The 18,459-nt window shown below is 38.3% G+C and overlaps 2 protein-coding genes across 2 annotated transcripts; one reads left to right on the top strand and one right to left on the bottom strand.

The window, feature by feature from the left end:
- Nucleotides 1-895: 895 nt before the first annotated feature.
- slc2a10 (solute carrier family 2 member 10) lies at nucleotides 896-12,560 on the bottom strand. The gene is made up of 5 exons (XM_084726440.1): nucleotides 12,476-12,560; nucleotides 8,165-8,235; nucleotides 4,931-6,214; nucleotides 3,779-3,901; nucleotides 896-1,035 (listed from the first exon to the last, which is right to left on the bottom strand). Exons 2-5 carry the CDS (start codon nucleotides 8,166-8,168, stop codon nucleotides 896-898), a joined length of 1,551 nt encoding a protein of 516 aa, XP_084582566.1. The 5' UTR covers nucleotides 8,169-8,235; nucleotides 12,476-12,560.
- Nucleotides 12,561-13,732: 1,172 nt separating this feature from the next.
- tp53rk (TP53 regulating kinase) lies at nucleotides 13,733-17,567 on the top strand. Its single transcript, XM_084743895.1, has 2 exons — nucleotides 13,733-13,998; nucleotides 16,951-17,567. The coding sequence occupies exons 1-2, from the start codon at nucleotides 13,776-13,778 to the stop codon at nucleotides 17,436-17,438; spliced, it is 711 nt and encodes a 236-aa protein (XP_084600021.1). The 5' UTR covers nucleotides 13,733-13,775; the 3' UTR covers nucleotides 17,439-17,567.
- Nucleotides 17,568-18,459: the final 892 nt, after the last annotated feature.

Here is an 18,459-nt window from a genome sequence, read left to right as displayed (position 1 = left end):
TCCTGGACCAGTTTATGTAATCCAATAAGGAAATTGGAATTTTTTGTACAGGAATTAACATACATCTAAAGTTTTGCAGAAAACATATGATATCCACAGTGTTTACATTGTACTTTTAAACCCTTGGAATGAGTTAAAAGTAAAGTCAGCTTATTTAAATTATGGCATCCCTCATAGGAATTCTAGTGCTTTATGGTGATGTGAAAGAAACCCAAAAGCGCCATCTGAGAAGATGCAGTACAGTATAACATCCAGGACCTTTTGTTCAGAACTTATGATCTTGATTTAACAGCATTAAAAAATATTTCAAGTATGCCTGTTCTCTGCTTCTGTACATGCAAGAGCATTAAAACTCAAAGGATCATTGTTTTGTTTGTAGTTTTTCCCACATGTCCAATGGATCAATATCACAAATTTTACTGCTGAGGTGGACACAAACAAGAGTGGTCAAATGATCAGACAAGTGATTGTGTGAAGTGAATTATTTAAGAAAAAATTTGAATGAATGCACTCAAAATGTCAATTATAATAGCTCTCTGACAGCAACACACACACAATCACACTGTATATGTAAATACACTTTATTAACATGTTTCACAAAGATACCACATATATATTTCAATATCAAGTGCAACAGAGTCTGTGAGTGGATGACTTTGTTCGAGTACATTCGTCTGGGTGGTGCGTTCAGTGATCCCTATCAGTATTGTTATGTTATTAATGTCAGTCAATCAGCCTGAGGTGTAACGTGACAGTGTACCCTCTGGTACTGTGGGGAAGTGTTTCTCCAGCTCCAACAATCCCCGCTGTGGTAAAACCTGTAAAACAAGGCAACATCAGCATGAATCACCTAATTTGATTATGTGTATTTCATCAGACAAATACAGTCGGATCACTACCTGTTTAAACGCAGCTCTTTGTCTATCTCCTCCAGGGTCTTCCCTTTGGTCTCTGGTAGCATGAAGAAGAAGAAAGCTGCAGCTGCCACAGCGCTCATCCCATACAAGAGAAACATCCCCGACAGACCGATCGCATCTGTTGATTAAAAACACACTTCACTCTCTGCTGGCCATCACTCCTCTTGTAACTAAGTCAGAAAAAAACATGCCAGGAAATACAACCATTGGGGAGCTAAAATTAACTCATCAGTGAACCCAAGCGCTAAAAGTAATCTGGCAAAATTATTCTGGGGCCTCAGGAGTGTATACAGTAAGAAATAAATAATGTACTGCAACAGTCTAGTAATAGGCTACAGTGAGTGTGGTGACCTCAAATAACTCCCAGCACAGCTACGCCCAATTTTTGTCTTGACTTCTGATCCAGTCAGTCAGGCCTGACACCTGTGTGGGTGTGCATGACTGTCAAAATGTCAAATATCCAGATATATTAGTGAACTTCCTTAAAGGGCTAGTTCACCCAACGATGATAATTCAGTCATTATCTACTCACCCTCATGTTAATTGAAGGTTGGGTTTATTTTGTAAGTCTAAAAAACTAAACCCGACCTTCAATCAGCGTGAGGGTGAGTAGATTAAGACTGAATTTTCATTTTAGTAAAAAGACATTAAGTTACTTACTTAATGTCTTTTTACTTGCTCAACTAATCAATCTAAATCAATACATTCAAAAATTCATCACTGACCTTTTTTTCATAAATCAATGCTATTAGTCCCCCCTTATGTCTGTCTGTGGATTTTACAAACATTTAATCATTTAAAAGTATTAAAAATAGCTACAAACCTTATTCTTATTTTAATTTCCTGAAAGTAACAGTTTCAGACATACAAGGTTTCTGCTTCACAGTGACAATTTGCAAATTGCTAATCATATTTCCCTAAGAAGTAATTACATAACCTTTAACAATGGACTTGATAAATGTTTTTATATTTTATGTATTCAGTCCCTCCAGGATTTTGCAGGCCTTTTTTGGAATTATTGCAGCCGAAAATGTGTGATTTCATGGCAGCTTTTCTAAAAAAAAAAAAAAAAGCTGCGGTGCATGTTGTGATGCACTGAGGCATTTTTTGCTGTGGGACCAAGAGAAAAATGGCAAAAGACAGTTTTTTGTGTGTAATTAATTTAACTTGTTCCAGGGAGAACAAAACTGCACTCTGTTCTGAGTCCTTTCAGAGTAACGTTAACATAAAAACTAAAATTTTAACAAAATATGTTTTACTTGTAAATGAAGTGCGCCTAGAGAGTATTTCACTATGAAACAAAATCTTTTTGGGGCTCAAACTTATTTATAACAAAACATATTATAACAAAATTATAAAATAAAAGTGCACAGAGCACTGATAACAGTGACAAATGTGTTATTTTCATTACCCATGGCAAAATAAAGAATATAGGTGCAAAAATCCATTGGTGGAGCTCGCAGGAAGCTATAATGACTGGTCAAATTTGCAGAAAATTACAATGTCACACAGAATTTGCAGGTATTAGTTGAATTTGCATGAACTGTTGTGATCACAACATCGTGTACTGGAAACTTTGTCAGTCTGCCCCTTGTATAACCTTCTTCACTGCCACATTTTGTACTCACCTTCATAGGTTCATGCACAGTGCAGTCCTGATTTTGATCAGTCCCTCACCTGTCTAGCTACACCTTACTATAAAGCTGGTCTGAACCCGTTCAACTCAGCCTACTTTCTTCTCAAATGAGGAACTCACAACAACGAATGGGCCCAGTTCCGACTATAAAGGAAGCTGTATGACATCCTGTCGGTGTCACACTTTTGCAGACTGCTTGCACTCTGTATAACTGTCTGACCTTCTTTATAAAGAGCAAACTACAAGAAAGACAACTTCTTTCAACAACAATCAACAATTGCAACTTCCTGGAGGGACTGGTTATTTAAATGATTGTGTTTATCCGGTGTCTCACATATTCATCATTTACAGTTGGCAGTTTGTGAGTAATTCAATTATGGCTATACTAGTCAATATTTTTATACAGTGTTAACAATGGATTACAGGAATATGTGTATGTAAAAAGAGTCTGTTATCTAGTTGCAAACCCACAAACAATTATCACCCAGCTCTGGACCTTTACAAATGTTTTAATGTCTTTCAGCAGATTTCTTTACTTTCACAATCTGCAATTCTACTGTTCTGGTTCACAGCAGTCACACTGATATAAAATAGAAGGCTAAACACAGGTGTTACCAATAATACTAATTAAGGTCCAGTTCCATTTATTGTCACAAAGCCTTTCCAAAGAGCCAACATGTACAATAGCAGCACCCTGACTCTGTTTGAGCTGAATGGAACAGAACCATAATTCATGTCAAAATGGCTGCTGTGAAAATAAAAAGGTCTCGAGCTCTGCCCCTGTACACCTCCCAGCACCGAACAGCCGACAGACAAAGATAGTTGAACATCTAGGGGTTAAAGTTCCAGACATTTTTCTCAGGAGGTGGTGGAGACCAAAACAGAGGTAAAAGGAGAGTGAGTATTAATATTAACATGTTAACTAAATCTACTTAAAAGGAGATAACATGCTGGCAGATTCTTTTGTTCTAACACACAGAGCTGGATTTTGGAGTCAGACATGTTGAATAGGACTTAAACACAGCTCACTACTCATAACATGTTGATTTGTCACTCAGATGAAAGACCAGTTGTAATTAATCACGTTAGCTGCGCTCCGTGTGCCTTTTTATGACTCACTGGCTTGCTTGGAAATGTTCAGTGATCAGAGCCATCATTAATAGAATTAGCTACACTTGCACCCCTTGTCAAATGTTGGCTGTGAAAAGGACGTGTGGGAACTCACCGATGCAATTCAAGAAAGTGAATGTGACCAACAGGTTGGCAGCCCAGTTGAAGCAGTTGGTGAACGCGAATGCCCGTCCTCTGATAGCAGCTGGAAATATTTCGCTCAGGAGAAGCCAGGTCACTGGTCAAAGACAAAAAGCACCCAAATTCAGCTCCAAATGCTTATCATTCAGGTTGATGGCATGGTTTTATTTTAAAGGGAAAATTAGAAATACATATTTTTGTCCTTCCCGTTGTGCTATGGGATACAGCCGTGGAGATGTGTGTCTTCTCTCCAATATTATGAAGCTGACTAGATGGCATTCAGCCTGTGTTGCTCCAAGAACCAACAGTAGAGCCTGACTGATAAACTGGTTGACCAATCATTGTAAAAGCCATAAAATATCCTGCCTCCCATAACATATCTGTTACACAAGTGTTAACCACTTTTGAGGCATCATTACAAAAAATATGTGGTTATGTATAAATTCTATATTCTGTATATTATAGTCTGTATAAAGAATATTGGCCGATCTATCAATATCAGAATTTTTTAGATCGTAATATTGGTCTTGGCTTCAGCACCAAAAAATCCAGTATTCAAAAGCATGTCTCTTTCCAGGAATCATGACCCGGTTGTGAGTAGGAACTATTTTCTCTCTACCAATTAACACACGTGAGGAGGACCATTAATGTTTATATCCTGCACTGACTCAAGCACAAGCCTCTCATCCATGAGTAGATACACACTTCCTTCTGTGGAGTGATAAGGTTGGTGGGTGTGGTTCGGTAGAAAGAAATTAGTTCCTACAAGAAACTGCTCACAACCAGGTCTGTGGATTATCTTGAGTAACCAAGTCATGATTTCTGCAAAGAGACACTGCTGTTGAGTTTTTCAAATGTATTTTTTTGGCACTTTGAGCAGATACATCTCTATATTTATATTGGAGAGAAGACAGACATCTCTACAGCCAATATGACTCACACCAAAATAATCTAGAGGAATAAATAGCACTATGAGTAAGAGGAAAATATTTATTTTTTTCTTTTGGGGTGATGTGTCTCTTTAATACATCAAATGTACTTCTGCAGATTTAAACAAACAATTCAGAATAAAAAATGTTATATTTATCTAAACTAATAAAATTCCTTTTTCAGTAAATATACAAACTTGGTCCAAATCCAACGGAGTATGCACTGACAACAGCCATCATGCACACGAGAATGATCCAGTTCACCACTGTGCCATGGACGTGAGGAGAAGATTCCAGAGGAACGTCCGGTGGTTTCTGTCTGACTTTATCCAGTACTGCTTCTTCACCTCGTGTGCTGTTATTAAGGAGTCTTTGGTCTTCGTGAAAAGGTGTGCCAAAAACTGACTGATTACTAACAGTTGAATGAGGTAGATCTGTTCTGTTCACGTTGAAGTCCTCAGAATTACAAGGCCTCTCAGCATTCATCAAAGAATGTCCACTGAGGAGTCCGATGGTTATCAGACACAGTGCCATGACAGAGCATCCAGTGATGAGCAGAGGCCTCCTGCCCACCCTGTCCGAAAACACCATGGAGGTCAAGGTTGCGATCACTTTGACAAACCCCAAGCCCACGGATGCCAGCACCGCCGAGGCATTGCTCTGAAACCCCACCGAATGGAAGATGGTGGAGGCATAGAAGAGCACATTCGGCTGGCCCGTGAACTGCTGAAAGAGCACCAGCCCGAGGCCAATGACAGTCCGAGTCCTCATGTTGTCTTTACGCTGGAAAAGGTAAATGCTGTTGTACTGAACTGTCTTGTTTTCTGTGCCGGAGGTAAACTTTGAGTCATCTGCTTCTTGGTTTCCGATGGGGCTCATGAGGCCTCTTTCAGTTTGAAAAGTTTGTGTTTGGTTTAATGATTCCTTAGTGCTGGATGGAAGAAACCAGACAGAGACCAGCTGAATCAAAGTAGGTACTACAGCTAATCCGAACATCCACTTCCACCCTCTTTGACAATCAGACATGATGTAGTTCATGGCATAAGCTGCCAGGATGCCCACAGTGATCCCAGCTTCATACAGTGTTACCAGGAAGCCCCTGCGGTCGGGGGTAACCATCTCGGACACAAAGATGCAGCAGGACATGGAGGATATACACATGGCAAAGCCCACTGTGATCCTGCCCACCACCAGTGCAACATAGGAACTGATGAGCAGGACCAGGCTGCCGGACAGGATCAGGATGTTGCTGAGGAGAATGGAGTTCCTGCGTCCCTGATGGTCGATCAAGCAGCCGCCCACGATGGACGCCAGCAAGGCTCCTATCAGCAAAGAGCTGACCAGAGCCTCCTGCTGGACACATGACAGTCTGAACTCTGTCTTGAGCTGCAGCAAAGCACCGGAGATGATGCCCAACTCATAGCCGAAGACCAGGCCGCCCAGCGTGGACGCCACACTGGCCAGCAGGAGGCTGGAGTTCCCTAGAAGGAAGGAAACATTCAAATGTTTTACCTTTTGAGAAGAACATTCCATACCAGAAGACATACAAGATCTCTGCGAAGATTCTCAGCTCTTCAAGAAAGGTTGAATCAAGACTTCACCTCTTATCTAAGGGGCTTCAGAACTGGAAAAGCCCCTTGGATAAGAGGTGAAACATTTTCAATGATTTCATCGACTGGAAAAAGAAATACATTTACACACCAACAAAATCTCTGTGGTGAATTTGTGAATTTTTATGTCAATGTTTTAACTTAGGGGTTTTTCACCTGAACCTCTGGACTGATACTTTGCTATTATCACTAGATACTGACTGTAAAAATCTGCAGACTTAAAAAAACAAAACAAAAAAACATTAGGTACAGATTCCTTCAAAAATAACAACAACAACAACAAAAATAAATAAAAAAATAAAACACACCAGTCATTTTAAAGGGATAGTTCACCCAAAAATTAAAATTCAGTCGACACGCCAAGTTCACTTGAAAGAAATCATTTACGCCACGTTTTTAATGTAACACCTTCACTGTAGATCCTTAGCTTGGAGCCACATTCAGGTGTGTGTGCACACTGTCTGAGCTGGGTGTGTTCAGTGTGACGGTGTGCAAACAGCATGTCAGGACTTAAGGACATTTGGATTATGCCAGAGGAGCAGTATGGTGGCATTTTCTGTTTCTCTTCGGTTGTTTTTTTTTTTTTTTATGTTTGAAAACTGGTCACCATTCACTTCCATTGTTCAGGAGATTCTGCAACACTGTTTTCCTGTGAAACTCCAGCAGTGTTTTGTGGATGAAAAAATTAAACCTGACCTTCAATCAGCATGTGAGAAGATAATTTTCATTTCTGGGTATACTATACCTTAAACATACTTTTCAATCAAAATAGGAATAATGATGTAAAATTATCATTACCTCTAACATTGCAAATCATATAGCAATTGCAATATCAGTCAAAATAATCGCAATTAGATATTTTTTCAAAATTGTCCAGTCCTAGTGTTTTGCCACATTTAAAGAAGAGTGGCATCAAGTGGAAGATGCAAATAAGAAATATAAAATTCACCATATTAAAGTCTCTGGTATGTCACAGCTAATGCTATGACAGTTGACTGTTGCTGGTTGTCATACTGATGCACCAGGTATATAAAGAAGTCAAAATTTGCTCCACCCCAACCACATGCTGCATGCCACTTATGTGTTAATGCATCAATAGTAATAATCCAATACATGAAATTGGCTGTTCTGCACAAGTACTTTTACTTTAAGTGTTTTAGTAATTTTTAGTGATAAAATCTTATGAAGGGGTGCTGTGGTTTAAATAAAGTTTAGATACCACTGTGCTGGAGCCATAAACAGTATATTGTCAAAATGTAAAAATGTGTCTGTGATGACTGTATTTGATCCTTTACAAATAAATAAAGTCTGCACAGCGTCTGTGGGACTGTAGTTAGTTTAGTAATGAATTATACACATTCATTACTGCAACTGCTCTGCACACAATAACCTGTGGATCTTTGATCTGCAGTCTCCATTGACAGAAATGCAAATAGTCAGACTGAAATCTAAATGAAAGCTGCTGAATCTCACTGCTGCTGCAGATTAGCTGCCGGTCATACGTGCAAAAATGAAACTTAGAACAGTTCCTTACTGACTGCGGATCCTTCTGTAAAATCTGACAGAGACTTTAATGTCTTTGCACATCTGATTGATTTGAATAGTTTCATGATTTTTAATAAACTTTGATGGTCTAGATGTAGTCAACCACAAAGCATCAGCAATCCGCAGCTCTAACACTGAAGCATCTGCATTGAATTTAGACAGGCCACAGAGTTACTTATCTTACTTCACATCAGAGTAAAATAAACATCTTGCAGGGTAACGTTCCTTGAATAACTGCTTTACAATAGAAAACCTCTCGTTTAAAAAATAACTTACCCATTGCCTCTGTCCTGTTACGAGCACATCTCAGTCAGGCTGTGCTGGATTCATTTCTTAGAAGACATCTCCTGTGAAATAAAACCAAAACAATTTATGTGGTGCTCTACTGTGTCCTGCTCATAGAAAAGACAAGGGAGCCCACAAGAGCATGTTGCAGCCCTGTCGCCGTGACAACCACCTTGTTGATTGCCATGATTTCATTAGTGAGTCCACTTGAGATGAGCTCCACAAAACACAGGGCTGTGTGGTAATCAGTTAGCTTGTTTAGTCTTAACACCAAATATCCCGTCTCGTGGTAATGCCAGAGCAGACGAGCAGCAGCAGGAGGAATGTACAGAGGCGTGATGAGGAAGCAAAACCCGCATAGATCAGATTTCAAACTGTTGTTACACAGAAACGAACCTGGCAAGATGGAGAGGTTAGAACAGCGGGAACTCCAGGAAATATTCCTCATTTGTATTTTGTGTTTCTGTATTAACTACGCTTCTTGGGGTTTCAGCCCACTGAATATTTAAAATACAAAACAATACGTGGATGAGTTAAAACGGCAACTGACGATTACTTTCAAAGTCAATTAACCTGTTGATTATTTTCTCAATTCATCAATTAGTTGTTTGGTCTATAAAATGTAAGAAAATGTCTTGTTTTGTCCGCAACCCAAAGATTTCCAGTTTACTGTCAGAGGTTTAAAGAAACCAGAAATTATTCACGTTTAAGAAGCTGGAATCAAAAAAAGCACAAATAAAACAAAAAACAGATTAAAAATGCTGCTCATCTGGTGTAATCCAAGTCTCCTTAACCCTTTGATGCACAACATGGGTCTAAAGTGACCCGACTGAGTTTTTATTTGCTGTATCTTTGCAATTAATTAATTTTATTACTCAGCATTCCAGGTATTCCTCAATTAACTTGTTTTTGATCATAATTCATCCTTCTTGTATATTTTTCTTTTTTACATTTTGAATAAAAACACTTTTTATATCACTACCCCTCTAATGCGCAACATGGGTCTAAAATGACCCATATCCATTTCCCATGTTATTTCATGTATGGCTGAGTGTTTCTATGCTGAATGTTTATATTCTATGTATGTCATCATTTATTTATCCAACTATTCAGTAAATTTTAATTGTTTTATTTAGCACAAATCATCATATTAAGTGTTCTGTTCTTCCTTTATGAATAAGCATAGCTTTTGTCAGTCTTCATGAAGTTTTCACACATGGGTCAGAAATGACCCACATTTGTGTAACATACAGTATTTACTGTAGCCCACTGTGGAGAACTATTTGAAGACCTGAAACATCTAAGTCTTATTTTACAATAATTATCATCTTACCTGATAAGAAATTTGATGTGATAACTCTGCATAATTATTGATTATGTTTAAGGTAATTTGAAGACTAAGTAGCTCCATTTCTTGTCAGAAAGGGAAACATTTTCAATAGGCTACTGTTAGTTAGATGTTGACATTTGATGACTTGTGAAACATAAGTATATGATAATTGATAAGGGTTTAAGTTACCTTGAGAATGAGTCATACAGTCTATTAAATAAGTACATTAGACTACTTATCTCAGAAAGAATAATAACTATCCTATTAGTTAGCTAGTTAGACTTGTCAAAGTAACTGCTGCTGGCTAGCTAGACTTGTGAAATATAACTGTATAATAATTGATAAGGTTTAAGTTACCTTGAAAAAAAGTACATTACTTGTCAGAGAGGAAAATATATTCAATACTATTAGCTATATTGTATTATAGCATATTATATTGTAGCTAGCAAGCTATCTTAGCTAGGACACCAAAATAAAGCTAAACTAGTGCGACAGTTGACAGATCCTGTCACTAGAAATGCCTCAAGATCATAATAAACCCTGGCTGCCCCACTATCAAGCTTGTCTCTGTATACTGATGATAATATTTTGTGCATTTGCTTTTCTATATTCAGATCATGGCTGTTCATCGAAAATCGTGGTCATTTGTGAGGGATGTAAGAATTGAAATGGCTGTTAGCAGTCTACTGTGATCAGATGTGTTACGTTCAGTGGTGGACAGTAGTGAAGTACATTTACTTGAGTACTGTACTTAAGTACATTATTTACGTATCTGTACTTTACTTGAGTGTTTATTTTTTTGGAAACTTATTACTTTCACTCCACTACATTTCAAAGACAAATATTGTACTTTTGAGTCCACTACATTTGTAGGAAGGTTGTTGTTACTTTTTGACTGAGCACATTGTTGAAGTCAGCTGTTTCTTCTTTTCTTAAATGCAATTGGTCACATGCTGTGTTCCTCACAGAAAGAAACCAATCACAGTAGCTCCTCTCAAATGGGACTGATGTAAAAGCAGAAATACGTCCAGGCGCTCTGTAACAAGAACAAGCAAGTTCTCCCTCTTTCATTCAAACAAAAAGCGGTAATGGTGACGGCAGGAGAAAGACAAAATTAAATCTCAAGATGTTATTATAATTATTCATTATTCCAGGTAGCTTAAAGTTAGCTTAAGTTAAGTTAAGTAGCTTAAGTTGGATTGTTTTTATCCGGGTGAAAAATACCACATAATTAATAAAAATACTGCTCCTGAAGACAGAAAGAAATCTCAGTTAGTTAACAGACTTGGAGAACTCCTTACAGTTATCTTCAATCTAATTTTATGCAGTGATTTTAATACAGTTACATCAGAAAATGACAACAGCTTTTTGTTTTTGATTGTATTTCTAAGCTAAAATTTTTATAGGTGTTTCTATAGGTTTTGTGTAGCAGAGTGGTTCTACAAGCAGGTCAGTGCATCATTAGATGGTTTCAGAGAGTTACAAGCTTCTGTAAATGCATCATGAAAACTGTGATCAGTTGTGTTTTATTGTATTTGGTCACAAATAAGATTACAATTGTTAAACTATTCAATATGTACTGTGATCAGTTGTTATATTTTATTTGGTCACAAATCAGATGTTAAAATGGTTAAAATATCAACTGTTCAACTGTTATCAGAGGTATGTGTCTACAGAATGTCCATGTTTGTGTACGACAAATAAACACATTTCAAATATAAAATGTACGATTATTTGGCCCAAAGCATTGCTAAAGTGATTAGTTGAAGCAAATTATTGTTATAGCATGAAGTAATTTAATTCAAAATCACACTTGGATAAATGGGTCATTTTTGACCCATGTGGTGTAGTAATCCAAAATCTATTTTTATTCCTAAAATAATAAACAGACAATGGAAGCATTGACCTTATACTAATCAAAAACAAGATATTAAAATTATAATTGGGACATTTAATAATAAAATTAATTTTTTTTAAAAAAATACAGCAAAGAAACACTCACCCAGCCTGAAAACACATGGAAAATGAATGCGGGTCATTTTTGACCCATGTTGCGCATTAGAAGGGGTGTTCATATGTTGTGCATCAAAGGGTTAAATCCTGACATGCCATGTGCACACCATTACAACACACACACACTGTTCAGACAGTGTACTTGTGCACATGAATGTGGCTCCAAGCTGAGGATCTACAGTGAAGATTCAGGCTAGAAACATGGTGTAATGTGGCATGTTGGGGCTTTAGGAGACCTGGACTACACCAGACGAGCAGTACGGAGGCATTTTATGGTTTCTTTCCGTTGTTTTTTATGTTTAAAAACTGGTGTTTTCAAATGGGACTAAAAATAAACCAGACCTTCAATCGGCATGAGGGCCAGTAGATATGACTGGATTTTCATTTTTGGGTGAACTATCCCTTTTAAAGACTGCATTACAGTAAAGTGATGTTATTTTCTGAACTTACTAGACTTTTCTAGCTTTTAAAAATTATTTGCCTTTATCCATGAAAAACTTTGCCTTTAAAAGCAGGAAAAGGCAGCACTTTTTATTCCAAAATATCCAAAATATCCAAAATCTATCATGATATCTAGCCTCATATCGCGATACAATATAACATCGATATATTGCCCAGCAGTATAAAGTATAAAGTGACATTAAATAGAAATAGGTCTTTTCAGAATGGTACAGTACTTGAGTAAATGCACTTGGAGTCTATTTCAGCGGATTTGTCTTTTAGTTGCAAAGAAAAAGTCTCACTGCCTGACAAGTTAAGTTCCCATGTTCTTGTCAGCGTGTTTACGGATCCAGATCAGTGTTCCTGTCGTGCAGAAGAAGAAGTCCGTTATTCATCGTTTCGGAGCGTCTGTCTGTCCAGGAATGTAAAGCTGTTGTTAACGGGACAGACAGATCTGTTACAGTCTTAGGAGCTCTGGAGACACCTTATATTTTGGTCTGTAAGAGAAACGAACTCACCCTGAACAGCAGAGGGATTAACACAGAGATGCTCCTGAAGAGGAAACTTTTGAGTCCTTCAGGAAGAAGTGCAGCGACGTGGCACCAGTGTCAGATTGCACCAAGAGAAACTTCTTTGCGCAGTTTTGACGCCAGAGGCCGACAACTAGCAACTTTCCCAGGAAGAGAAGACCCACAGAGACCCGACACACCGCCCACAGTCTGCACCAATAATACCCTAATTAGGGTTGACTCCCCCTGACAGTGAGCAGGTGGTACAGGTGGTAAAATATGATTTTAGAACTGTAGGTACAGAAAAACTAAGCAGTTACTGTACTTGATCAAATAAAAGTTAGGCCAACTTGTACTTGTATGTCAGTTTTCTGCCCTTTGATTTCTATCTCACTGAATTTCAGTGGGAAATATACTTCTTAATACCAGCCCATCTAGTACTATAGTATCTCTCTAATTGCCTGTCAGTCAAAACATCATTTATCACACTATAAGCTGTCAGTGTGACCTGGACTGTTACTTGCCTTAGAGCTGCTTTGCTCCTGAAATTTAGTGCTAACTTACAAAAAAAAAATAAAAAAAATAAAAAAAATAAAAAAATCCAAAGACCTCCTGGCCAAGGAAAACCTGCAAGTATGACACAGCATACAGTAAGTATGGATTTACTGCTGCATGTAAGAATGGCTATGAAGGCTCCAAATGCCTTATCTGCTTCATGTCTCAAATAAGTGTTTTAAACTGTTTAAATTTCACCGTTATTTGAATAAAAAGCATCCTGCACACTGTTTGGGGGGTTTGGCATGGAAAGGTTTGTGAACCCCTAACTTGTGGGACAATAGGATAATGTTATTTGATCCCATAGAAACTCAACAGTTAAGCCAAGGTAGCCTAATATTGTTGTCTGACATAATTTTGGACTACACCAAATCCAAAAAAGTCTGTCCAAAGACATTTGTTAGTTTCTGAAAAAAAAAAAAGGTCTAATTCCTTAAAACTGTCTCTCTGAACTCTCTTTGATCAAATCACATTTCTAATAATAATTAAATAGTAATATTGTTTCATTTCAGAGTCAAAATATTGGGAAATAAATGTACAGAAATGTTGCCAAAATAGATGATTACCTTCTGACACGATTTGACAAAAAGAACACATACTAGAGCTTCCTCTAACGTAGATCTGTCAGTATGACATTTCCTTCAGTCGTCTATTCGCGGCGGTGTCCGCTAGGTGGCAGCCTGATGAGAGCAGAGCGGCAGCAGCGAACAGGAAGCAGCAGGACTGCAGACAGTAGAAGAAGACGGAAGTAAACATGGCCCAGGAGAAAAGCATGGCGGTGTCAGAGTTCCTGAGTAAAGCAGAGTTATTGAAACAAGGAGCAGAAGCTCGGGTGTACCGGGCTCAGTTTCTGGGAAAGCCGACGATAGTGAAGGAAAGGTTCCCGAAACGGTACAGACACCCGCTGCTGGACGAGAAGCTGACACACCGCAGGACGGTGCAGGAGGTCCGCTCCATTCTGCGCTGCCGCAGAACAGGTGGGTTTTTACCGGGAACCAAACAGCAGACACCTCGGTGGTCTGGAGCTCAGGCTGCAGGTCTGAGTGAACTTTATCAAGAGCAGGAAATGCTACTTAATCAGTGAATACAGGTAAATAAAAGAAACTTAACATTAGCCTGTCTCAGTTAGCCTGGACACGAGACTGGTGCTTATTTTCTGCGAGCTGTGCTGGTGTTGCAACAAACTCTGTGACCCTGTAAGATTCAGTGACATTAAAGACGAGGTTTCGCTGGGTTATGTGAAGGTACAACAACACAAGAGAACTGTAATAGAAACTTAAAAGTATTTGTGCCATGTCAACACAGAATATCCATAGCATACTTACATACGCTTCAAGAGAGTGTGTTAAATAATATACAATATATAATAGAATATATGAATAATATAAAATATAAAACAATAATAAACTGTTAAATTAGAACGTAATTTATGTGCTATTTTAGATTTAAAAAATATTCGTTGCCTGTAAGCTTTAGTAAAACTAATAATAATGATAATAATAATTTAATTATAATGAATGAATCTGTAAACTTCTTACAGACTTCCTGACAGAGACTCGTGGGCCCTTGGGGGTCCCCAGACCCTATTTGAAAACCACTGCATTAGGGGGTGCATGGTGAGAAGGGAGTGCTCCACTGTGGAGCCTGGAAGGAGAAAAACAATATATTCTTTTTTTGCTCAAAACCACATCTTGTTTATTAAATACCAACTCTAAATGTCATGATGCAAAAAAGCCTTTTCTCTACTTGTAACTACATATTAAACATCATTCTCTCAGGAACCTGAACACATATTCTGTTCAAGAGGAACATATAGTCAAGCATAGCACAAACAAATGTAATGGCATTAAAAACACTCCATTACTATTTATGTTTCAGTTCTACCTGCATACTTATGTTTTTATAAATCAGTTTCCTTTTGTTTTAAAACAGTTGAGTGTCAAATGTGTGCATTTTTGCCAACACAGTATCTAAAAGCACATGAGTCATTTTTACATAGTAGAATATACAGTAGAAACAAGTAAGTAAAGAAATTACTGCCAGTAATCAACAAAAAATCTGATTAAATTTGATTAAATGGTGTTGCATTACAACATGCTTAAGTCCACTGGATGGACTAATGTTTTTTTTCATCATTTATTAATATGTAATAATTTTCTGATTAATCTGATTAATTAAGAAGTGTTTATTTGCACTCAAATATCCTGGTTATGACAAGTTTTTGGAGTATACTGATCATGTTTTTTGTGCATGTAAACGTCATATCCTGGTTTCAGAATCCTGGATAATGCCTCATCCCAGTTTTGAGAAACCTGAAATACTCTGATAGAGTTCAGGATACTGTGGCATGTAAATACCTTATCCTGGTTTCTGATCATACAGAACAGAGTTGTTGAGATGGTGAGAGATAAACATACTCCTGTAGGCAGACAATCAGACACCCAGATACTGTTATGATCATGTACCAATGGATATGAATTCCAAGTAAACACCATATCTCAAGTATGATCAAAAACAGGATAAGACTCAAAATCAGAGTCTGAGACTGTGGGCCTCCCTTCAGGCAAAGTTTGGAAAAAGGCGCCTTCTCATCCCTCCTTAGTTTACTTGCTTGCTTGCTACTTGCTTCATGCACGATGCCAGTTATCTGTTGCCTCTAAGATTTATGCAGCCGCCCGCCTCTAGTTGGGGCTGCGGCACCGTCAGACGGCAGCCCCTCTCGCCCAGCATGTATGCCCCGGTCGCCCTGGCAACGCCAGAAGTTTGCATCAGCAAAGTCAGACAAATGACAGCTCGTAAAACCAGCGCAGTTTGGCCATGTTTTAATCTAGAAAATGGAAATAATGTTGAATGTAGACTGTGACAGAATAAGCTGATATATATTCACTCAACTGGAGAAACATGTGACCACATTAAGCACAGACACGGACATAAACCTGCAGGTGGAGCTGCTGCTGCTGCTGCTGCTAGCACTGCTAACGTTAGCGACACTGTGTGTGTCGGGCTGGCAGCTAACGTTAGCTCTGTGTTCTCTACCTGCAGACACTGTGATCCTCTTTGGTCTGAAAAGGTTAAGCGTTTATTGAGTTGTTGTCATGTTTTGTACATTAATGTGTAAGGTTTATATTAAACATCGCAAAGTAATGCACAATGTGGTGACTGTAGACTGATTAACGGCTTCAAATGACTCTTAATACACACAGTATTTTTTTTTCAGACAGTGTTTAATATTATAAATGAATAAATTCTGTTAAATTTTAACTTCTTTCTGAGTGTTTTCTTAGTGTTAGACTAGTCAACTAGTCTATGTAGGCCTTTACATATTTAGTAATCAGTAACTTCACCAATGATTGATTAAGGAAAGTCACGTACAATTTACAATCCTACTTCTGTCTCAGCTACAAATACATAAAAAAAGGTCTGTTCAAAGGTATTTATTAGTTTTTGACTCTGGGAAAGTGGACAAAAACAATGCAAATTCCCCAAAACTACAGTATCTCTGTAACAATATCACATACATTTAGGTTTTTCTGTGTGATCTTCTTTTGATAACTAACGTACAAAACTGATCATTTACACTAATCGTATCTCATATTTTGCCAACTCAGCCCTATTTCCTCATGTTTTATTAATGTTCTTAAAACTACTTGGCCTGCTGGAAATGACTGAGTCCTTTTTAAAAAAAATAACTGTTTTTAAAAAATGGTCTTCAGGCTTAGAGCCACAAACAGGATCAGCTGGTCAGTTAGTGTTTAGAGACGAAGAAGCAGATTGTTGACTTTTCATGAGATTTGTTGAAAATAAGACATATATAAGATAAAGTGATCCTTTCATACTAGACTTATACTTTTAATGATTTGCTTTTGTATCTGTAGATCCCAGAACACAGTTTATTAAATCAGACTCTTCTTCCACTTCTCCTCCCTCAGGTATATCCTGCCCTGTAGTGTACTTTGTGGACTACAGCTCCCACTGTATTTTCCTGGAGGATATTGTGGGTTCGGTGACTGTGCGTGACCACATCGCCTCCGCCCAGCAGTCGAAGTCTTGTAAGGAGCCGGAGCTGGAGCGGCTGGTTGAGAGGGTGGGCCAGATCCTGGCCAAGATGCACGATGAGGACGTCATCCACGGAGACCTGACCACCTCCAACATGCTGCTGAAATGTGGCCCGGAGAACGGGGAGCCCGAGCTGGTTCTCATCGACTTCGGCCTGAGTTACATCTCGGCTCTGCCGGAAGATAAGGGGGTGGACTTGTATGTGCTGGAGAAGGCCTTCCTCAGCACTCACCCCAACACAGAGGCGCTGTTTGAGAAGCTGCTGAAGAGCTACACGGCGTCATCCAAGAAGTCTTCAGCAGTTATTAAAAAACTTGATGAGGTTCGATTGAGAGGGAGGAAGAGGTCCATGGTGGGATGATGAAGCCTGTCTGGAAATTATGTTTCTGAAAACATGTTATAACTACAAAGCTCTTATTGTGCAAAACAGACTGTTGTATGTAAAGTACAAACATCATCAAATAAAAATGGTTTGTAATAAAATAAATAAGATGGACTTTGTAATGACACAGGCACATTTTGAAGCAATTTATACATATTGATTTTAAAATGCCACAAAAGTCAGACTGTATGCTCATTAGTAGGACAAACACCAGAATCTCACATCCATTTTTGCAGATACTAGGTTGGCACATTCTATGTTAGAGAAAGTAATAAGTAAAGGTTAGTAAATTATGTGAGTGTTAGTTATGTAATTCAGGTCAAAAGATGACTACTTAATATTCTGCTCGGCAAACCTCTGTACCTCTGTGTTGAGGTATGTTATCCTGAACAAGTCCACTGGATGTCGCTGTGTCTTTCAGTGGTAGTAATGGCCGTTCCAGTTTAAAAAAAAAAATCTCAGCATATTGTTTCAGAGGTTTCCCTGCTGATCCAGTGAAGTGTTAACACCCAAGACGGTTTTGTAGTTTCTGTCCAGACATCAGCTGTGTTGGAAACAAAGTCGACCTCTTTGAGTTTGAACTTCAAATTAGATTTATCACCACAGATTCTCTCTTGAGGAACCAAACAAACTCAAAATAATGACAGTCCTTCCACCTGTAGAAAGTTTGCCTTGATCCCTCTCCCTCACCCTTCATCCTTCCTTTAGCTTCTTGGCTAACAGCTGACGAGACCTGTCCTGACCTGCTATATGTACACTGTTACTATCCCCCAAGTTTGGGCTAGAGGATGAGGGAAAAGGAAGAAGGGAAAACTGAGACAAAAAGTGACAAAAAGATTCTTTTTATTAACAACTTAAGTGCAAAGTTAACTTAACATTAAATTAACTTAACCTACTAGAGTAAACATAATGGCTACTAAATTAACACACCCAAAAGACAACGAGTGTCTAACGAAAACAGACACAGACAGCGAGTGTCTGTGCTAACCCTGGAGGCTAG

Source organism: Lutjanus erythropterus, chromosome 2 (assembly GCF_056507025.1).
Source record: "Lutjanus erythropterus isolate fLutEry1 chromosome 2, fLutEry1.hap2, whole genome shotgun sequence".
NCBI classification, from domain to species: Eukaryota; Metazoa; Chordata; class Actinopteri; order Lutjaniformes; family Lutjanidae; genus Lutjanus; species Lutjanus erythropterus.
This window is presented reverse-complemented; position numbering and strand designations above follow the sequence as displayed.